Source organism: Gastrolobium bilobum, unplaced genomic scaffold (genome assembly GCF_033153095.1).
Source record: "Gastrolobium bilobum isolate Gb01-03AN ecotype WA unplaced genomic scaffold, APGP_CSIRO_Gbil_v1 utg6234, whole genome shotgun sequence".
Classification (NCBI taxonomy): Eukaryota; Viridiplantae; Streptophyta; class Magnoliopsida; order Fabales; family Fabaceae; genus Gastrolobium; species Gastrolobium bilobum.
Window position 1 is genome coordinate 241,253 of NW_026897242.1, and position 24,098 is coordinate 265,350.

The window sequence follows — 24,098 nt, forward strand, 5'->3', positions numbered from 1 at the left end:
GATGCAGTACCCCTCATTTATAACAGCTTGAAGAGGGAGATGAGAAAGACCACAGTTTCCCTCCCCTGTCTCATCACCAAGCTCTGCTTAAAAGCTGGTGTGGAGGCCCACCAGGATGACATAACAAAGGTAGCATCTATCATCGATGCTAAGACCTGGAATGGTCTTAGGAGCACCTACATTGATACAACCCAGCCCATTCCTGAAGACCTCAGACACACTGTCACCAGTGATGATGAGGAGGAAGCTCTTGTAGTCCCTCAGAAGAAAACCACAAAGGCCACTCCTTCAAAATCCTCCACTTCTGCCCACGTTCTGGCAAGAAGAACTGTTCCCCCTCCCACCAAGGTGAAAAATGATGCCCATGTTGCTACTGAAAGCAAACAGGGAAAAAAAATCCCCTGCCAAAGCTCCCCCAAGAAAGGGGGAACGTTCAAGTCAAAGGCTGAAGAGAACCTTCAGCAGCACCAAGAAGGTAGAGGGAGCATCCTTTGAGAAACCCATCACCCTCTCTGACAAAGAGGAAGAGAGAGATGAAAATGAGCCTTTGGGAAAAAGGCTGAAGGCTGGCAGAACGTCAGTACCCAAACCAGCTGCTAAGGAGACGTCCCGAAGCAGCTCTGCCACTACATTCTCTGACGTTCCGTCCCCACCACCTGCTCACTCTCCACCAACACCTATCACACCACACCCCTCTCCTGTGCAACAACAAGGAGAGGAGAGAATAAAAAAGGAAGTAGCTCCTGCTGCAGAAACATCAGTGGCTGGGCAAGAAGCTCAGCCACATAAGAAAAATAACAAAGGAAAGGGGATTCTTGTGGAATCCCTAAAAAGAAGAAAAAACCATCTGTTCCAAGACAAATCAGTCTGGGAGGCCCCCTCTTGTATCCTGTTAACCGTCCTGACACCACTGTGGACGAGGCTCTAGCTAGAGCTCTAGCAGAGGAAGAAAGGATAGCAGTTCCTCCACTGATGGAGAAACCCATTGAAACAATTCCTTCATCATCTAGACCACCAGAAGATGAACCCAGACCAACACCTGTTGTACCTCCTGTTGTTGGCAGCAGCCAGCAAAACAAGCATACAACTTCCTCCCCTGTTACAACAATCCCCCTCCCAACTAAAAAGAAGTCACAAATTGGGATTGCTGAGATTTTTGAGATGATGGGGAAAAGGATAGAAAAGCTGCTGCCAGCAAAATAATATGTTCCCCAACTTGATATGACATGCACCAATGAAGAGCTGAAAGCCCTAAGGGACGGATTGGACCAACTTTCTGCTTCCTTCAACAACTTCCAGGAACAACAGAAGGAAGAGAGAGAACAGCAACTCAGCACCATTAGGAAATCCATTCAGGAAACCAGTGTTGCCTCTTATGCATCAACACTCCAAGCTGTCAAGGGAGAAATCAGAAGAGCTTCTAACTCCCAAATACTTTCCAAGTCCTTGCACAACCACAGAGCTGAACACTTGCCCAGCAAGCTCCTCCTCAAACATTTCGAAGAAAGAAAAGAAACCAAAGAAGCCCTCAAAGCTTTGGAATGTTTTTGGAGGGGAGAATTTATGAGATGGAAATGAGGCTATTGGATGTTGAAGGGCAGATTGTCCACATTCGCACTGGCAGGACAATGATGAGGTCCACCATCAATTACCTCGTTGCCATAATCAGTGATTTACTGAAGGATGCCGAGAAATGGTTACCTGCAGCTGAAGTATTAAGATTGGGAGATCAGCTCAGGAGGAGACCCCTCACACAATAGGAAGTTGATGAAGCCAAAGAAGCTGGAGGTGCTAAGAAGGACAACAGACGTCCCTAGTGAAAAGAAGAATACCCTCCTAGTTATTAAATGTTAGTTTATTTCCAGTACTGTTTATTTTAATTCATTTTTCTTTTCTGTTCCCTTGTACATATTCTTTTTGCAATGAAAAAGCTTTTTGATCAAACTGCTTGGTACATATATTTCAGTTATAGTATTAAGGTTGTACAATTTTGAATAGCCAACAACATGAAACACAAAGTCACTGATTAATCATGCTTATTCTTTCTCTGAGTGCTTGAAATAGAAAAGTGCAGGGAATTTAATCTTCAGATTTTTGAAGGAAGCTGATCTGTGTGAACTAAGCTGGTAAGGAATGGACAAAGGCCAAACACTTACTTATGAGAGCGTTCCTGAGGTGTAACCACAATGAAACTTCTAAACTTGCTTGGTTGCTGTGAGTACTGCTGAAGAACAGATGGATTTCACTAACAAGGATCAACCAAATAAACACTTCCATTCCATCCACAGTCACCAACACATCGCCAGGCCAGCCAAAAAGACAAGGAACGAAACCAGAAATGAACAAAGAGGACAGAAAAAGGAAAACAAAGAAAAAGGGAACAGCCATTCAAAAGAATTCAAACGAAAATACCAGAAAATCTCCCTTCAAGGGAAGAAAAGGTACAAAAAGGAAAGGTGTTCCCCCAAACATAAAAAGTCCAGTTCAAAAACACAATTGTAAACGTCCCTTGGCCCCATGATTATGACCATCATTCTACCACACCTTCACAAAACCCTATTCTCAAAAGATCCTTGGAAGGGAAGACATATGCACTTCATAGGAAAACAGTAGAAAAACAAGTTCTGAAGAATCACATCCAGGAATGGACAGAGCAAACACCAAACCCTGAGTGATAGTGATACAGAAGATCAGCAACCTCCATTTACCTTGGAACAAATTCTTCTTACTTGTCACCTATGGAGAGTAGCTCATTTTTTGAAAAGTTTATGATTGCTCACTGGCTCAAGTTTCTTTCTGTTGAGCTATTCTTTGAAATTGAGCAGCCTGATACATTATTTCTGAGTTGTTTGAGGACGTAAATTTAGTTTTGGGGTGTTTGATGGGACGTAAATTCGTTCCCATCTAAGCCCATTTTGATCGCAAAATACTTTACGTTCCCTCATATGATGAGCAACTTAGCATGAAAATCACTTGTTTACACATTTGTGACAAAAACACAGTGAGGGAACGTATGATGACATATTCCTTTGAAAATATATTAAAAGGGGAATGGATTGAGATCATTTATTACACCTGCTACCTTCATTTGATGCTCTGCTCATTTTTTAGGAAACGTGGAAACAACGTCTTCTAAAAAGCAAGGCGGTGCTCCACTTAAGTAGCAGGAAACGTGAACAGCAGAGAATCAAGAGTTCTCATTGGCCAAGAAGAAAGCAAGGCATTAGGGGACTGTAGAAAACGGCTAATCATTAACAAATACTGTCCCATCAAGCAACTTGCAAAGCTTCTAAACATTGTTGCCACCGCCCCATCCCTTCATTCAAGAAACCAACTCCAAAGGATTTACAAGACTGCCACTCTCTCTTCTGCCTATAAATAGGACGTCCCAAACACAAAAACATCATCGAATTCTAGAGGGATTGAAAGTCCTAAAAGAAGAGATCACCTAGTAGTAGTTAGTAGTTTAGTTTTATATAGTTGTAATTGTAGTTAAGTGACAACCCTTCTTCTCTGTTCTGTATCATCCCCTAAGACTCCTCACGAGCATCAAACCACCTTCTTCATTTTTATGTTTTATTGTAAACTGTCTTTCAATTTAATATAAGTGTTTCTTCTTTTTGTTCCATTCGTTATCTCTGAGCTGAATCTCGGGTCTATGGGACTTCAGTTTAGAATAATTATGTTTAAAACATCAGCCATGGGCTGAACTATCTGTGGGACGGATAAACTGCAACATTCTTAAAGAATTATTTTTGAAACTCTTGACTGAAGCTTTTTGTATTTCTTTGGCTAAGTAAGCTATATTCATTGTGTATCAATGTAAATTGAACATATACTGAGAAAGGAACTTCCATAAGGAAGGTATTTCAAATAGCTTAGCCATTGGGGGCAGGTAGTGTCATGGCAAAAAAACTATTGGTCACCTTCGGAATAAGGCGTCGTTTCGTCCACTTTAAGGTTCTGTACTGAGTACCTGTTGGAGTCAAGGGAGCCATAGGAATATGGAAACTTGTGAGCCATCTAGTCCATGAGCTGAGGAATCGGAGTTGGCAGATAAGAAACTGGGACAAAGCCAAAAAGTGTTAAGTCTTGAGCAGAGGAAAAAACTATTTAAGAATGGAGCAATGAATTTGTTCTTTCTGTTAAACTGTTTTTAAACCATCCATTGTTGTCTCTTAATTATAGTTGGTACTGTATTATTATTTTTACTTTATTTAATCTTGTATCTACCAAATCTCCAATGATTATTATCTCACCTTCTTATAAACAGGAAGGATCACATATATAACGCAGCAAGCAATTGTTTGCCATCAGACTGAACTTACTGTTTCTGAGGAACGTTGTCAAGACAGTAGGAAACGTTTGACCATACAGTTCATTCACTAACTTTTCTTCTCATTTTCATTCTTTATAAACTAGTGTAAGACAATATCTAGAGTTCTATCCTCGTGGGAACGATAATCTAGGCCTTAATACACCCATTATTACTTGATGCGTGCACTTGCGCACTTGGGTTGGAAGTAAGGGAACGAGTCTGTGTTCTACCACCAATATAGAACAGAGGAACGTCCCCCATCAGAACTTATATTTTTCCACCATTAGCAAACCACCCAACAAGGCTTAAATAATTATGATAACTGTTTTATAATGCTGAAAGTCGATTTTCTGACGAAAAGTGCAGATACCGGTTCTGCTACTCGGTATAAATGCGTACCGATGAAGTATGCCGAAAAATTATGAAAAATGTGTATATGTCACTAGAATAATATGTAGGACTTGTAAAACAAGTTTCAAGTTAAAATAATGAGAAATGGTGCCAGAACTGATACTGGCTATGGAAAAGCGCGTACCGGAAAAGTGCTGCGAAAAATAAAATAAAAATATGACAAATCTGAGAAAAATGAGTAGGTTCACAATCATAATTTTGGGATTAAAATGATAAGCGTAACTATTAGTGTTAATACTGTGTGATTACACTTAAGTAGACTATAAATACAACTTTTGGGACCAAAACCCTAGGCATTCCTTATTGCTACGTGGTATTTATGGCTGATTAGCTCTCCTGTACACTGTTCCATTGGTTCTCTTCTCCATTTCATGAGCCAAGGGCCATTTCCTTCATAAATTCTTCTCCTAAACACTTGGTGTGGGTGAGAGTTAGCATTGAGGCTGTGTTGTTGGCCTTGTTCTGAGTTTTGGCTCTGTTGTGTGAGGTCTTGGAGGGCTGAGTGCTTGAGTTTGGGTTGTGGGGGTCATCTTCTTGGCTTGTGAGAACTCCAAGAAGAAAACTTTGTGAAGAAAGGACCTTGCTTGAGTGGTATTTTCGTGTACCTTTGGAGTAAGCACCTTGGAGCTGACTTGTGAGCTCCAAGAGCACCTTTGGTTTGCTATTTGTAACCTTGGGTAAGTGTCACCACCTTTGATTATGATTTTCCTAATTAACAACGTCCATATTTTTCTTATCTTAGATCTATGAAATCTTATTCTTGCTTTGTTGTTTCTTTCCACTCAAGTATGAGCTACAACAACGTCCATGTCATGTGTGTATGCATCTTACTGGCCAGAGAATAAAAGGTAAGGTTTACGCATGTCTGCAACCTACAATACAAAGCTCCTCTCCTGTACCTCATCCATGGAGTTACCATCTTGTATGTGGCCCACATACTCAAGGATTACCGTCTAGGGTGGAGCACCCCACATACATAACATACGACATTTGCACTCACAAAACAACTCAACAACATATAAATACTTATAACATAAACAGATATAATTCCAAAATTCAGCTCAACAACATATCCAATACTCATAACATAAACATATATAATTTCTAGAAAACATATCATGCACATAAACCAATGCCCCATAGGTTTGGTGGAACAAGCGATGGATAAACTCGAGGACCAAAAGCTTACCTATCAAACTAAATCCTCCAACACCAACTCAGTATCAACTGGATCATCCACAGACATACAGTTCGAAAAGTAAAGCCTATTTTATGTTAAAAATATTATTAATAATTAGATTCCCAAATTTCATGACATTTGGACTATGTTTTCTTTTTCGCTTAGTGATTTCAGGCTTCTACTAAAGACGTTAGGCAACAAACCGTGTTTACTCTTTTTATAACTTTAATTGTATCTCTTTACTAAAAATTCTAATATTTTAATATGTTAAAGTATACATCCTAAGCTTTCCAACGACATATTTTATGTCTCAATCGGAGTTGTATAACTTCAGTTATGTTTTTCGCAAAGTGACTGCTGCAAACTGAATTTCCAACAACAAGGCAGCAGCTTCAAATTCAAACCGCAATCAATCCACTTATTCAATGGATCTAAAATTTATAGGGTTATATCCTTATGTGTTAGCTTCACATAGGTCCAAACCTCACTCAATTCGGAACTCTGTAACTCGATATATCACGATCTTACCAAACTAGTGCAATGTTGTCACATATGCATTAGGTAATCGATTACCATACAGGGGGTAATCGATTACCCTTCATGGTAATCGATTACCTTAGAGAGGTAATCGATTATTGCTATAAGGTAATTGATTACCACCTGTGCAGAAAAGCGAAACTGCAGATTTTCTTGCATAATCCGAGTTCCAATGGCCTTCCAAGGTTCCAACCTTCGACTTACCCTCAAACAGAAGTTCAATCTATCATATTAAAATTAAATTAACAACCTTTAACTTCAGTCATTAAGGTTTCCCTTTTTCACTTCATAAAATATTGCATTTTCAAGAAAATACAAGGAAAAAGGGTGTGTGGTTACCTTGAAGCTCTTGAAACAAAAGAAATAGGGGACCTTGGAGACTTTAATGCTACCCTAACCCACTGACTTTGTATAGCACGAAATTTGAGCATACAAGGTGAGTGTTTTCTTCACAAAGGTTGGTTCTTGAAGCTTGAAAGTAGGTGGAAATGGCTCCAACTCCACAAAAAACACAATGATACACTCATCACTCACCAAGGCAGCAAGCACACTCTTTCAAGATGCTCACTTTCTTCACTAACTTTACAAACTCAAGGTGTTTACATGGATGAAATGATTAATGGTGAAGAAAAGAAGGAGTCTTGGTGATTTTTCTTGAAGAAAAGCTTGTCTTTCATGTAGAACAAATGGTAGCAACCATGAAGAAATGAGAGATACCTATATGAGTGTCGTAAATTCTGACATAGGGTTTAATGCCATTAGATATATATAGGTGCACTCACTTAAACTAACAGTATTAGTTTAATTAATTTGGCTCTTCGTTTAACTCTAAAATTTTATATTCTTAACCTAGACATTTTTCTAGATATTATCATGTTTTTATAATAATTTTTTGAGACACTTCGCCGGTACGCATTTTATACAGTGAAATATCCAATATTAGATCGGACATCACTGCTAATTATTTTTATCCCAAATTTGATATTCTTAACCTAGATATTTTTTCTAGAAATATTCCTATTTTTATTTCAATTTTTCGAGTTACTTCTCCGGTATTCATTTATACCGCAAAATACCTGGTGTTTTCTATAACACCTCATATTTCTAAACTATATAATTATATGTGATAATGTGGATAAAGGGGTAGGATTAGTGAAAATCCTGAAATTAGGGCCAAAATACGTAAAAAAGGCAAAATGATAATTTACCAGACACGTAACCCTAGGCACAAAAAATTGAGTAGAAGGTCTCAAATGGAAAAAATAATGCCGAAAATGGATTCAGAACGAAAATCGAGTGGATAGACAAATTTCAGAAAATTTGATGAATAATGATTTTACCGATGTAAAATACTGCGGTAAAATTGTACTGATAAACATAAAAATATGATCAGTATTTTTAGGAAGTAAAAATATGATGTGAACGAGAAAAATACGCAGGTTATGAATTTGTGGGTTATATTGGGTGATTTAAGAAAGTTAAGTGACATGTGGAACCCACATAAAGATTATAAGTGAGTAAGTGACCTTTTAAACAAAGAAATCTGAACACTCTCTCTCCTAAACTCATCTCCACCATCGAGCTCCTTCACCATTGTTAGGGTAGTGAGTTTTTTGATTTGCAACTTTGATTTCTAGCCATTTTTAGGATAAACTTCCAACTACAAAGTTGTTCCCCACTCTCTTGTGAATGACTTTCATGTAGAGAGCATCTTGTGGGGGAGCATTGTGGAAAGAGATACATCCCAAAATCAGCCCCGGAATTTATGTCATTTTGGAGAAATTTTGGGACTTTTTGTATTGATTCATTGGTTGGAGACTATCCCCTTGGATCCTAGGAAGCTTTGGTGGTAAGTTTCAGATTCTCATTGAGTTTTTCATGAGATCATAAAATGGTGAGGGTTTTGATGATGTGTGTTGAGCTATGGTAGTTAGGAGCATTAAATGGTATGTCTCCTTTGGAATTAAATGCTTAGAATGATAAATGATGATGATTGATGTAATAAAAATTATTGTGATTTGGAAATTTTAACTAAGAAAATTTTGTGATGAGATATCAATACTTTGTGAATTGGTATGGTGATAGGGTTGAATAATTGAGTTGTGGACCATTGTAATGAGTTAATAATAGGATTGTATGATATGTGTGAGTTTTGAATTGGATTGAAAACCTTAGAGCATGTGTCCTTGAGAAATTCGAACCATAGAGGGTTTGGAGAAAAAATGATGTAAAAATTATGTAGTTGAGGTTGTATGGTTGAAAATGGTGTTTAAATGGATGGTAGGTTGGTATAATGTAAGGGAATTGGAAGGAAGAATGTTGGATGGTTATGTGTGTAGGAATTTGACCTATATGGAAGTCTAAGGAAAAATAAATGTGAAATAGCCCTTTGGCCTAAGTGAATAGGTTGGGAATTAGTATTTTGAAAATAAATTGATTGCCTTAAAAATTGTATTGATGATCATTGTTGTTTGATCATATAGGTTGCCTCTCACGGAACCAATAGAAGTGGTATAAGCTTGGAGCTTACGTGTGGAGCATTTTGTACGGAGTTGAGGTAAACTCTTGGTACTTGGATTTTATCCCTTGTGTGTTCCGCCACAACTAGTGGAAGGTTGTGGTTGGATTTTGTGCTCTTTGACCTTGTGTGAAATGACATGTTCATGCATTATTGCTTTGATTGTGTGACATATTCTGTGATATATTCTGTGATATCTGGCCAGTAGATGTGTGTGGTTTGGACTTCCGCTGGAGATATCACTTTGGGGGATTCCGGTCGGGTTTTGCCATGAGGCCGACTCTGGGAGCGGCACCAGGATGATCCAAACGTGGGACTTCCACTGGATAGGGCTCATGAGAAGTTCTAGTTGGGTATTGCCATGGGGTCGTTTCATCCATGGGAGAGGCACCAGGAAGCTTCCCGAGAGTTATATGATGGGGCCCTTGAATGAAATCCTTGTGTGGATGTTCTTGGATGTGAGCCCAGTGTGTGTGATCTTGTATGTTTATGCATTTCATATGATGATCATTGTATGCACATTGAGTGAACCATGGGGTGGAGTGATCCTCTAGTACCCTTGGTTTACTGAGATATATTTGTATATCTCACCCCGCGTTTGGAGACATCATTTCAGGTTATAGTGAGCATGGAGGACCTCCGGGCAATAGGCCTGCTTAGTGGAGGAGTTGGATCATGATGTGCATATGGAGAACATGGCATTTTGGAGGAGTTTATTTGATGCACATAGCATTACATTTAGCATTTTGGACTTAGATCATGAACATATTGCATATTGAGATTTCCATGCTTTTGTGGTGTTCATGATTAGATTCTAAGTCTTACATTCATGCTTATTGTTTATATTGACATCTTGGTGAGCATGAGACTTGTCCATGGCCACATATTTTGTGTTTAGAGGCATTTGGATACTTGTGATGTAAAATGAGCCATATGATGTGTAAATGGAAAAGGATATGATAAATGATGTAAAATGATACATTGGTATTAGATTATGCATGATGGAAGGGCCTAGAGCCTACATTAGTAATGATACATGTGTTATATTAAGTATTAAAGTGTTAGGAATGAAATTATGGATCCCTTGTGAAGTCAAAAAGCTGTCAAAACTGGGATTTCACAGTAGGGAATCGATTCCCTGAAACAGAGCACGCAAATTTCAGCCACTGTGAAGGCTGAGAATCGATTCGATATGATGGGAATCGATTCCTAAAAACAGGGGAGCCAAATTGTAGTTACTGTCTGTTACTGTAGCTGTTGATAATCGATTCCCTGCACTCGGCAATCGATTCCTACTGTGCAATTTTTGAAAATGAGTCATTTTATAACCTAGAGTTAATGGTATTGCTTGGAGGGGTTATAATAAATAAGGTTTATGCTTCCACGAGTTTTGCATTTACAATTACGATGTTGTTTTTAATTGATTACATAAATGGTTAATGTTTAAAGGCAAGGAGTTAATAAAAAGAAAAAGTTTACTCGTAATTTAATTAACTCAATTACTATGATTGTAACTGCGCTTAATACCATATGCAATGATAACATTACCAGTACGTAATGAGCTGTTACATTTACACTTTCCTTCTGAAAAATGGCTTAATATTAATTATTATGTTGTTTCCATATTTATCCAAAGTCAATTGTGGAATTATTTCCTAAACTCATAATTAAATTATTTAAATTCCTAATTTAGCGGTGCGGGTTCTTACACCTAGCCTATTTAAGCCAAAGCCTAGCCTAGCCTAGCCTATTTACACTCGTAATCAGCATGAATGTTGTTTTGTTGTCCTGTTAAAGGAGGGATGTATTCCTCATTTATTATTGTATTTTGTACAATGGGATTCTATCGGGAAAAGCACTATTCTAAGACTTTTGGGCAAAATAATTGCCCAGTTAAAGCTGATTGGATAAGTTTTTCCAAACTAATGCAATCAAACACGTCACTGATACTGACGGGATTAGTCTCATCAATGATACTGACAGGACTCGTACCATGTCAGCATCACGTAGGCAGTTCCGTTACCGTAAAACTTCGTAAGACCATAACTTTTACTTGAGTATCCAAATCAGATGATTTTTTTTTGATTTCGCACAACTTTTCGAGATATATGCAATGACACCTTATTTGACATATTTTATCTCTCACAAACATAGTTTGAATTTGTAAAATGGTAACACAATCACAAGAGCTTTATAAATCCAAAAGATGGCATGTGCGACAGCTCATGGTGCTGGTTCGGAAAGAACTTAGGATCTTCTGGATTTAAATGATCTTGTAATTGTGGAACTATTGTTGCAAATTCAAACTATGTTTGTGGGAGATAAAATATGTCAAATAAGGTGTCATTGTGTAGATCTCAAAAAGTTATGTGAAATAATTTTTTTTTATCTAATTTGGATACTCGAGTGAAAAGTTATGGCCTTCCGAAGTTTTACGGTAACATGACTGTTTACGTGGCGCTGACATAGCATGAGTCCCGTTAGTATCATTGACGGGACTAGTCCCGTCAATATACCAGTGACATGTTTGACTGCTTTAGTTTGGAAAAACTTATCCAATCAGCTTTAACTGGACAATTCGTTTGCTCAAAAGTCCTAAAATGGTGCTTTAGCCGAATTCTGTCTAATCAATACTTTGTTTTCCTCCATAAAATTACCCTTTTGTTTGATACTAGCGAGTCATACTCGCATAAGAGAAGGACGCTCAACATACATTTTTGTTTTTGTTACCATGAACACAAGGTTTACATGAATATTTTCGTGAATGTTTGGCGATTAATTTAAGTATAGAAAAATATTTTCTCATGCTGTAGGAGAGTTATTTTCTCCTACCGACGACCCTTCGATTTCTGTGCAGTATTTTCTTTTATTTTAGTTTTTTAATAGATATTGACCCCACACAAGATGTGTCTATAGTATGAGAAAATTTTTTCCTATTGCAAGAAAAAATTGAAACCCTTTAAGTATTTATTGATTTAAAAAGACAAATTTGATGTTCCATGTATCTTTGAGTATAACTCACGATATCTTCCTGCCTACATGTGATGACTAATCTCCTCGGGGTGTAGAGATCATTGAAGTGAATTTTGCCTCTATCAACAAAGTCTTTTTCATACACATGGCCATAATGAAATCCCTATAAGCTATTTACAAATTTGACGTTCCATGTATCTTTAAATGATTAATTTAAGTATTTACTCAATTTAATGTCCTCAAAATTTGGGATTTATTTTGACTATGTGCGCTTTAAAAAAAATAATCTTAAAACAAAAGCTGAAAATTGATTCATAATTTAGTTTTTGACTAGAACCTCCCATCCAATGACAAAATAAAATTGAGAAAACTTGCAAAAAGCACAAGTAGTCGCCACATAAATTTTTAAGTAGCCGTTGCCCTTAAAAAACAGAAACAACATGCAATGCATACACCAAATACCCTTCCACTTTGCCTTTTTCGTTGGTGTCTTATTACATGGTGCAAAAATCTGCGAAACCCATATATTTGGCGGCAACACTACGTTGTTAAAATGAAAATTAACAAAAATATTTGCACAAAAATACGACCAGATATTAATCCCACTCACTACGCCAGCGCGTGTCATAGCCTCCTACGATAGATACATCAGCGGCAGCGTATTCTTTGGCCCCACCTAATAGCGCGTACAACCACGTCACCAACTCAAGCGTGATCATGAGCTCAGAAACATTTAAGCAAAACCCTCTTATGTTTCACTCTCACACGCCCTAGTCCTTCTGGGAGTAAAGCAAAAGAGTGAAATTTCAGAGAAAAACTGGAAAAGAACAAAGAGAAAAAGAAAAAGAAAAAGAATCGGAAGAACCCAAAACACAGAAACCCCAATCTTCATGGAAACCTTTTTTCTTCGAAACCTAACCATATCTCAAGAGAAAATGCTTCCCCAATTCGATTTTTAGGGTTTCGGTTTCTCTCTCTCAAACTTGGATAGTCAAGCTCAGCTTCTAGTTTGGTGAGTGTGGCATTTTTTTTCCTCCGAATCAGTGCATCTTCGAACACCCATTTGGACGAAGAAGCGAATCGATCAATACCCATTTTGTAGTTATTCGTGATAATTTTTGGGTAGAAAATAATTCAGTCTTTTTTCCCCTTCTTTGTGTAGCGATTGTTTGGCTATATTGTCATGCAATTACCGTGCGAATCTGGTTCGTCATTGGAGCAGAGGAATGCTGCTCGATCGGGTTTGCGGCTTCGGAAGAAGCACAAGAGGTTGGACGCGATATGCGAGGAGGAATATAATCGAAACCATGGTGAATTCAATGAGGGTGATTTTGTTGAGGATGGTGGTGATGGAGGGGTTCGCCGAAGCTCTCGGGTTCGGCGTGTCCCGGTTCTGCTGGATGCGTCTCCCGCTCCTCCGAAGAAGCGGCAGAGGTTGATCAAGAATGGAGTGCTGAGTGGTGTGAAGGATGCTAAGATTGAAGAGCGGGTGACCAGGAGCTCTGTTGGGGTAGAGATTCCGAAAGCTTGGAGTTCGAGGTTGAGATCAAGGGTTAGAAGTGTAGGTTTTGAGGTGAAGGAAGAGAGGGAATCGCCAGGTGGGAAAAGGAAACTGATTGAGGAAGGTGTTGAAAGGAGAGATGAGGAGGAGGTTGAGGTTAGAGAGGTTGGTAAGAAAGAGGAATTGGAAGATGGGATGCCGAAAATAGTTAAGACGAAGAGGCCCGGGAGGATCAAAGCTACAAAGGGTGAAGAGGGGCATAAAGATAAAGAGAATGAGACTCATGAGGATTTACTTGAGACTAAGAATCAAGAAGTGGAGCTTACATTGAGCAAAGATGAGGACAGTGCTTCAGTTCTAGAGGAAACCCAGTTGTCTGATGGGAATCTGATAGAAATATTGGATGGGAATGCCCCTCCAACAATAGGGAATGGAGAGAGAGATCTATCTAACAATGTGCAAACAGAGGAGTGTAATGACAGCATTGAACTGTCACCGGTGAAAATTGTAGATAAACAGGATGATCAGTTAGAGACTGCGAAGGAAGGAAAAAATGCAAGTGATGAAGCAGAAGTTGCTGGAACTTTGACAGAACACGTAGAAAATGAAGAATCTGCTGATAAGGAGGTTAACATGGATGAAATGACCTTGCAAGATTCTAATATCATAAGGATAAATGATTCCAAACAAGCTTCAAATGACAAGCCTCGCCACCAACGTATTAAAGAGGGTAGGCGGTGTGGTTTGTGTGGTGGAGGGACTGATAGTAAACCTCCAAAAAGATTAGTACAGGATAATGGTGAAAGTGAGAATGAGGCATATAGTGGCTCTTCAGCTTCAGAGGAGCCTAATTATGATATCTGGGATGGCTTCGGTGATGAACCTGGCTGGTTGGGGCGCCTCTTGGGTCCTATTAATGATCGCTATGGTATTGCTGGAATATGGGTTCATCAGCACTGTGCTGTATGGAGTCCAGAGGTGTGATTTAAATCTAGATATCTATTGCTTTTAGAATCTCGGTTTGCATCATGAAACTATGCATATGTGAGCTTGACATGAGAATTAAGAAAACTATCGTACTACATTGCTAAGTATTTATAATGGGAAATGTGTTTTTGATGTTGCATGAGATAAATTGTTTCATGCAACACAAAAAAAGAGAGGATGAGACCCATTTTTTTGTCTTTCTCTCTCTTCTCCTTAGTGGGTCCCATCCACTTTTTTATGTGTTGTCTCATGCAACATGAGAAACATTAATCTCATTTATAATATAGCAGACTTGCTTATGACATTGGAATTTAAGTTCTCCTACTTAGGGCTTAAATGCATTCCATGTCTGTTTGATAGTAAGAGCATTTTACTGTAATTATTAATGAACTAACACCTGTGCTGATGATCATTGATGACATCTTAAACTCTCTAAGTTAACTCGTTGATAGATTTACTTTTGCCTTTTGAAGCTCTCATCTTTATCAAATCTTTTGAAGAGATTCCTATTATTTATTCCTTATGCATCATTTTCAATTTTTTTTTTTTTTCTGTTCCAAGGAATGGTATAGGCTTCTTTTTGGGTGATCATATATTTGTGATATTTTAATAATGATGACAATAATCAGAATACATTGCCAATGCCATGCATCTTGATTCTCGATAACACTTGTTAATATTGTTGAGATTATAGGGATTTAGGTAGTGAAGGAAGAAAAGAGAGAATAAAGAGTAAATAATATGAAATTGGTATTGATTTGATGTGTTATATTGTGATACAAACTACAAATTACTGAACCCTATTTATACTAATGTTAGATTCCAAATCCTAATTAAATAAGGAAACAAATTATGAAATATAAAGAAATAAGGAAACTCTTTCTAAGAGATCATCTATAATATTCTAAATTATTCTATGAAATATAAAAGGGGTGAACTGGAGCCGTGGTAAAACTGTTCTTGCATGACTGAAAGGTCATGGGTTCGAATCTAGGATACAGCCTCTTTGCAATTATAAAAGGGTAAGACTGCGTATAAGGATTGCCTCCACCCCACACTTACTAGTCGGGTTTAACGGGGAGTGATTTTTTTTTTATTCTTAGGTACAATTAAGATATTTGAGATATGCTTCATATATTCTAACAAATAGTTTGACCAAAGTAGTATCTAGAATTTAAATATATTTAAGTTCTCATCTTCGGGGTCTTTTTAAATAATGCTTATATTGGTCTTCACCCTTTTCTTTTCCTCCTATTTACCTTATGGAATCCATCTCTATCATATTAATACCATCAGATTTGGCTTTGATCACCCCTATACCTTTTATTAATTATGGTCATTATCAACTCTTACTGATATATGGACAAGAATTATTTCTACCCAGGATAATATTGAAATTCACTATATGCACATCATGAAGAAAACACCAAGTAAATTAACATTCTTGGAATAACCAAAGTTATGTTATTATTAAATGACTTTCCCTAGCATTTGCTTTCTCTGTTTTTATCTCTTTAGTATTGGCTGAACTCTACAAAATAATATGATAAGATAAAAGTTCCTTTATACTGTAATCCTTCAATTCATGGGTGACATTATGATGGTGGTTGCATTTACTTATCAAAATGGGGCCATATTTTAAAGGAATTTTGGGGACACGTTATCGATTCAAATTGCAATAATGAAATATGAGTAACTATTTTGATTCACCATCTCATAATTTAGTAGAGTTTATGACATAAATTTAATCTGAGGAAGAAGACAAGAAACCTCTCCATCTGATAATTACATGCTTGCCCTGGGTGATTTTGGAACTCTTTAATGCCCCCTTTGCCCTTGATTTTTGAGGAGAGTTTATTCCCACACTTTTAAAATCGTATTCTTGATAAGAATATTCATAAAAGATTTGTTAAATGAAATCAGTGAGTCTGCCTTGTTTATGGGTGGACCTTTGAACAGACTGCCTCAAATGCAGTAGAAGTTGTATATTAAACCAGTTCAATTTGACACAATGTAGATAGAACAATAGAATGCTGCATGGTGACTTATAACCAATTCATTGCATTATGTCGAACCAGCAGGCTTTCTTCATGTGATCTGCAGTTACTGCAACCACAAAAGTGCTGGTTTCTTCTCTCTAACAACTTTAATACGAAACACCGGTGGTGCTCCTTTTGTGTGGATTCCAAAAACTGCCCGTAATGAATTAATAGCCAATTGGTAAATTTGTGGTTAAAACTTGCCTCTGCTACTTATTAGAATGTCTTTTCAGTTTTAGGCTTTTCATTTGACTTCCAGATGTAGTGACTGCTGGGTTGTTTCAAATGAATGGGCAGTTTTTTCCTACTAAAACATTACAAATGTGCATATGAGGAGAAGTTTTTTAAGTGATGCATGAAGCTGCAATATTATCATCAGCAGCAATCTTATTGAGTACTTGTCTTCAAATGAATGACTTGACCTGTAATTGATTTCCAAATGGGGTGTTTATCAAGGTCGAACTTTCGTATCCAAATTAAAGCACACAAGAAGCGTAATAAAGCCAAAGAAAAGGGGATTCCATTTTAGAAGTTTCTCTTTTATATTTCTTAAACAATATGTTCGCTAATTCACAACATTCATTGCTTTGTTATTAACAACTAATGAACAGAAATTCTTGTCTTCTCTTTGTTGAATTTTATCAGATTAATAGTTTTGTTGCTCAGAGTTGAGTAGTTGACAGACTGAAATAACCTGCCTATTTGTAGCTTATTCAATTTTCTTGTGCTAAAGTAAATTATTCATTATGAGATACTTTTGCAGGTTTATTTTGCTGGCTTGGGATGCTTAAAAAATGTGAGAGCTGCACTTTGTAGAGGAAGAGCATTGAAGTGCACACGTTGTGGGAGGCGAGGAGCTACCATTGGTTGTCGTGTTGATCGTTGTCCAAAAACATATCACTTGGTTGGCTACGTTTTCTCTTTCTAAACAATAAAAAAATCTATTTAACTCCCTTTATATAGATTTTACAAACAATAAATAATTTCTTTTATGCCAATCTTTATCAAAACTAACTTGCTATCTCTGTTTCTCAGCCTTGTGCAAGGGCAAATGGTTGCATCTTTGATCATCGTAAATTTCTTATAGCTTGCACAGATCATCGGCATCTCTTTCAACCTCACGGTAATAAATATTTCGCTCGGATAAAGAAGTTGAAAGCTAGGAAATTGAAGTTGGAGATGAGGAAACTTTCAAATGATGCTTGGAAAAAGGATGTTGAAGCAGAAGAGAGATGGCTGGAAAATTGTGGTGAGGATGAAGAATTTTTGAAACGTGAGAACAAGAGGCTTCATCGTGATTTATTGAGAATAGCCCCAGTGTACATTGGTGGTTCAGATTCGTCCAGTGAAAAATCATTTCAAGGATGGGAATCTGTTGCTGGGCTTAAAGATGTCATCCAGTGTATGAAGGAAGTTGTTATTTTACCTCTATTATATCCGGAGTTCTTTGGTAATTTAGGGCTTACGCCTCCAAGAGGTGTTCTGTTACATGGATATCCTGGAACTGGGAAAACGTTAGTGGTCCGGGCATTGATAGGTGCATGTGCTTGTGGCGATAAACGGATTGCATATTTTGCCCGTAAAGGTGCAGATTGCTTGGGAAAATATGTGGGTGATGCTGAGCGCCAACTAAGACTATTATTTCAGGTTGCTGAGAGATGTCAACCTTCTATTATATTTTTTGATGAGATAGATGGATTGGCACCCGTCCGAACTAGGCAGCAAGATCAGACACATAGTTCTGTTGTGTCAACATTACTTGCTCTTTTGGATGGTTTGAAATCTAGGGGTTCAGTTGTAGTTATAGGTGCAACAAATCGTCCTGAAGCTGTTGACCCAGCACTTAGGCGCCCGGGAAGATTTGATCGGGAAATTTATTTTCCATTGCCATCGATGAAGGACAGAGCTGCAATTCTTTCTCTTCATACACAGAGGTGGCCAAAACCAATTACTGGATCCTTGCTTGAGTGGATTGCAAGAAAAACTCCTGGCTTTGCTGGTGCTGATCTCCAGGCTCTTTGTACTCAAGCGGCCCTCAATGCTTTGAAGAGGAATTTCCCTTTGCAAGAAGTGCTATCTGCAGCCGAAGAGAAAGATTCTGGTTGTAAGAACCTTCCTCTTCCGTCTTTTGCGGTGGAGGAGAGGGATTGGTTGGAGGCTTTATCATGTTCTCCACCACCATGCTCTCGGAGAGAAGCTGGAAATGCTGCTAATGATATAATATGCTCCCCTCTTCCCATACACCTTATTCCGTGTTTATTGCGGCCATTATGCACTCTTCTCATATCTCTTTTTCTCGATGAACACCTATGGTTGCCGCCTCCTATATCTAGAGCTGTAACAATGATTAAGAATGTGATGATTTCTGCTTTAGACAAAAAGAAAATGCCTCTTGATCACTGGTGGTTGCATGTTGATAATTTTCTTCAAGAAGCAAATATTGCAGCCGAGGTAGAGAGGAAGCTCACTTGTTCTGGCATTTTGTCTGCTGATGATGGTTTTGCTGGCTCTTTGGATTGTGTGGATGATATTGATGATAACAGGGTGAAATTTGAACACTCTATGAAGCTTGGCATGCGCAGTGGTTTGTCATTTGCATTGACAAACAAATCAGGAACACGTATATTGATTGCTGGAAATCCCAGATCTGGCCAGAGATATCTTGCATCTTGCCTTCTTTACTGCTTTACTGGGAATGTTGAAATTCAGAAGATTGATATGGCAACTATTTCGCAAGAAGGACATGGAGATGTAGTTCAAGGGATTGCAAAAATATTAAGTATTTTTCTCTATCCTAATTTGTTGTTAGATTTTTAACTGTTGGTGATAGATGCATAAAATATGAGTGATGAAGTTTTGCAGCTGATTGACAGTACCTCTCTTGTAACCTTTAGATTTGCTTACTAACTCCATAACAGGCAGTACGTCTGTATTAGATAACAGGGGATTTATGTTATGCCTTAATTTAAAATAAAGGATGTCTGTAACTCTATAATAAAGTATGGCAATTTATAGAGCTATGCTAAAGTTTAAGATGAGGTCTGTGCAATATTAGAAACAAGGGATGTCTCTAAAGTTTGCTAAATCCCTAAGGTGGTCTATGTAATTTACTGCAGCCATTATTTATTTTCCCATGATTACATTTTTTTTTTAATTGGGATTTCACGTTTCATGCCAGTCTTGATATTTATCATCTTCAAGCCTTGCATTTGATTTGGTTTTTCTAGAAAATATACATATATAGGTGTGTATTTAGATACAAATATAAACGCAGCCATGAAGAACAGATGAGAAGAGAATCTTTTTATTTTTGGGCGATACTTTTCTCCTATTACAGGAGAAGAGTATCGTCTCATGCAGAAACAAATTCATGTGGGGCCCACCGTTTAAAAATAGGGGGGGGGGGGCACGATTTTTAATGTATGTGCAGGTGCAGGAGAAACTAATTCCCCTTTATTTTTCAATTATTATTTCTGATTGATTTTCACTTGTTACATAGAGTTAGAGTATATAGTCGGTATACACTAAATATATCTCTTTAATCATAGGAATTATATGATACCTACTCCTAGAAATTAGGAAAGTCAGCTATCTATTTAATCTAAATTGATCTTTCTATTTTTTACACTATCTAAATGAATCTTTCTATTTTCTACAAAAATATGTCATTTAAGGGATTATTTTTTTGCTTATCCTTTTGCTACTGCTATTAGATCATGGATCACTGGCTCACAGGACTACAATGCAGCCATGTTTCTTTGCTATTCTCTTCTCTCCCTCAATATTGTCACATCCTTAACATTTTTTCAGCATCACATAGCCTTCCATTTTTTATCCTTGAGTCATCATGATTAATGGCAATATTCATTGCTTGAGAAAGCTGGAGCAGGGAAAGCTTCCTCGTGTCTTTATTACAAACAACTGAGAAAATTATCTTCAGGTTTCTATGTTTAGTAGGAACTGCCACAGAGTAGGTTATGTTACTTGGGCTTCCAAAAAAATCGTAATTTTTTCTCTAACCATTGAGAGATGCAAAGCATGAGACATGAATTTGTAGCCTGATATGAGAATATTGATAGCCAGCTCTATCATGATTTACCTTTAGCAATTTTTATATTTGATACTCACAGTAACATTTCTACTTGGCAGTGAAATGTGCTAGCGTGCAATTATGTGTAGTATTCATGCCAAGAATTGACTTGTGGGCTGTGGAGACACATTTCCAAATGTCTGAAACTACCGATTCCTGCTCAACACTTCATGCATCCTCTGAGATGGAAAAGTCTTGTTTCAAACCAAGCCAAGTTGTTGAGAAGGAAAACACATTCAATACAGAGAAAAACAAGTCAGCAGAAATGGCCGAAGGCCAAGCCAGCAGAAGGGTTTCACATGCCTGGATGTCATTTATTGAGCAGGTGGAGTCCATTGGTGTATCCTCATCCTTGATGATTCTGGTATGAACGCATATCTTGCTTGTAAATAAAAGCATGTGTATAATCAGTTCATTAATTTTTTTTCTATTTTTTTAATAAAGAAACAAAGAATTGAGTATAAAGGTCTTCCTTAACATAAAAAGGAAAACACAACAAAAAAAAAAAGAGAAAGAAAAGAAAACAAAAGAAAAAAACATCGATGATGCAAAGCTTCCCAATGCCTCGGCATGTCTGTTAGTGAAACACCATAAAAAGATGATATACTTTACATCAAGTAGGAAGCTAAATGCCAAATCTTATCCCAAATCAGCTGCTGATTTATGTTGACTTGTGCTTAACTAATTGTGGATTTATTTTTTATGGAATCAGTTACTTCTTAATTCTCATATAAGATTTGCAATGACTAATTCATAGAGTAATGCTTATAGCTGTCGATATTTAAGATATAGTTGTTTATATAGTAACATTGCCAGACAAAGCGTTACTTCTTTGATCAAAATTTCTGTCAATCCGTATTTTCCCTGGCTTTCAGAATAATAGGTAATTCATTGTGATAAATTACCTGATGTTTATGATATTTTCTATGAGAAATGATTCTTGCACTAAAAAAGAGATCTCACAAATCTCACAAAAAGTTTGTGGGCCATTGATGGGGAGGAGAAAGGAAGAGAGAAAGAGAGAAAAATGGTGGTGATGAGACTTTTGCGAGGCTTGGCTGAGATTTGTTAAAGTAACAAAACTCATTATATAGAGTTGAATTTTGGATCTTATTTTTATTTTTTTTCATTGGCCAACAGGCTACTTCAGAAGTTCCCTATACTGAACTTCCATGTAAAATAAAGGAATTCTTCAAGACGTACCAGTCAAAATACAGTCAATCAATTCCTTTGGAGCAGACAGTTCCTCAATTCTCTCTGCAGATTGATGGGAAATTTGATCACGAGGTGGTGATCAATCAATCTGCAGTAGAGCTATTGAGAAATGTAGTTGAACAGCAGATTCAATTAATTCATCAGAGATCTCATATTCAAATGGGTGCCCGCAGGGGGGACAGAGCCTATTGTTCAATTGAAGCTTGTAAAGATAGAGAACTTCAGAGAAACAATAATGAATCAGCCAGTGAGAAGAATGGTAAAATGCAACTTCCTGAATCCTTTACAAAAGTTCCAGCACCACCCAACAGTAGGTCACTGAAGGGGAAGTCAACCCTATTGTTGGCAATATCCACGTTTGGTTATCAAATTCTTCGGTACCCACATTTTGCTGAACTTTGTTGGGTCACATCAAAACTCAAAGATGGTCCTTGTGCTGATGTAAGTGGACCTTGGAAGGGCTGGCCTTTCAATTCCTGTATAATTCGTCCTAGTAATTCACAAGACAAGGGCATGGGTCCTTGTGGCTCTAGTAGCATGAAAAGCAAAGAGAGATCTGGCTTAGTTAGAGGCTTGGTTGCTGTTGGTTTATCAGCATACAGAGGTGCTTACACATCTGTCAGGGAAGTTTCCCTTGCGGTTCGGAATGTTCTTGAGATCTTGGTTGGGCAAGTTAATACAAAAATTCAAGCTGGAAAGGACAGATTTCAATATCTCCGTGTTTTATCACAAGTGGCTTATCTGGAAGATATGGTCAATAACTGGGCTTATGCATTACTGAGGTATTACTAGTGTTCCCACTATGCATGGTTGTTTGCTTCTCTCTCTCTCTCTCTCTCTCTCTCTCTATATATATATATATATATATATATATATATATATATGTTTATGGGTGATCTCTAATAGTGATTCTTTCCTTTTCAGTCTAGAGCAGGATTCCCCAGAGTGTATGACGAAGGTTATGCCGGAAAATGTTGGGCCATTAAATGGCCATCTCACAAGTGATGATCACCAAGCTGAAGGTGTAAATTGCCATTTGGTTGTTCCTATGGAAGGTGATGATTTAGAGACGCTGGGGAGAAGTTGTAAGGGAATTCCTGCTGAAACAACTGGATTTATTTTCTTCAATGACAGAAATGATGATTTAAATAATCTTCATCATGATGGTATAAATGCAAGTTCTGAAGGATCTCTTCAAAACCATTCTTTTTCAGATAAGCATATCAACAACTCAGCTGATATAAACCTACCTGTTGATCCATCCTTAAATCAGGAGAATGGGATGCCATCGTTAACTTCTGGAAATTTTACAGTGGTGAGTGGAGAATTCGGGTTTGCGAAAGACTTGAATGAATCCATACTCACTCCCTCTGTTTCCCTCTCTGAAAATGGAGAATGTGGGTTGTCAAAATCTACTTTCACTAACTCTGTTACCCTTTCTGAAAGTGGACTTCATAGTGCCCGTGAACCAGAGTGTGTTGAGATTGGCAACTCCAAGATTGTCTCTAATCCGCCCCTCAGCTTGTCCTCAGAAGAGACTGGTGTTAAATTAAGTGATGTTAACTCTGGAAAAGATGAAAATGCTATAGACATTAATATCCCTTCAAGCAAGGGCAGTGGTCCTGCTGAATCTGGGGTTATTTGTTCATATCAATGTTGCCCTCAATGTCTATACAGTCTCTATAATTTGACAAAGAAATTACTTGTTCATGAGTGGGGGTTGAATAGTAGCCATTGGACTGTAGAAGATCTCCATGATGCTGTAGCATTATTATCTGTGGATCTTATTTCAGCAGTTAGAAAAATTCACCTGGCCAAAGATCTCACTGATTTATCTGATGAAAACTTAAGGCATGAAAAGCATGAAGCATCTCTTGAATGTTCAAACCTGAGAACTTGTAATCCCAGAAACACTGGAGTGCCAGCTGAATGTGTTTCTCACTCGAAAAGCCATCATGCAACTGGAAGCAAAGATATGGCACTGAATGAACCACTGAAGCTTGATTTTAAATATGTTTTCAGAGATGGTGTACTTATTCATATGGACCCAGACAAGGATGTCTCTCTTCACTGTAAATTTGAGACCTTTTGCCTCTGTTCTGTTAGAGAGTTGATAGTAATGATAAAGTGCCCTTTTGATTGAGCTATTGTTTCATAGCTTGGATTGCTTAGCAATTTTTTTGGTGCTGAAGCGGCAGTTATATATAAATTTTTGAGATTAATATATATATATAATTTTGGTTGACCACGAAATTCCCTGCAGTTTCTTCTAGTGCTTCGATCAGCAACAATCAAAGAGACTTTAATCATATATCAACTAACCTTTCTG

General features: G+C 37.6%; 1 protein-coding gene across 1 annotated transcript; it reads left to right on the plus strand.

The window, feature by feature from the left end:
• The first annotated feature begins 1,574 nt into the window (after positions 1 to 1,574).
• Positions 1,575 to 23,961, plus strand: LOC133305130 (uncharacterized). The gene is made up of 8 exons (XM_061505264.1): positions 1,575 to 1,712; positions 13,100 to 14,416; positions 17,228 to 17,368; positions 17,500 to 19,243; positions 20,614 to 20,751; positions 20,830 to 20,918; positions 21,695 to 22,551; positions 22,694 to 23,961. The coding sequence occupies exons 1-8, from the start codon at positions 1,575 to 1,577 to the stop codon at positions 23,910 to 23,912; spliced, it is 5,643 nt and encodes a 1,880-aa protein (XP_061361248.1). The 3' UTR covers positions 23,913 to 23,961.
• Positions 23,962 to 24,098: the final 137 nt, after the last annotated feature.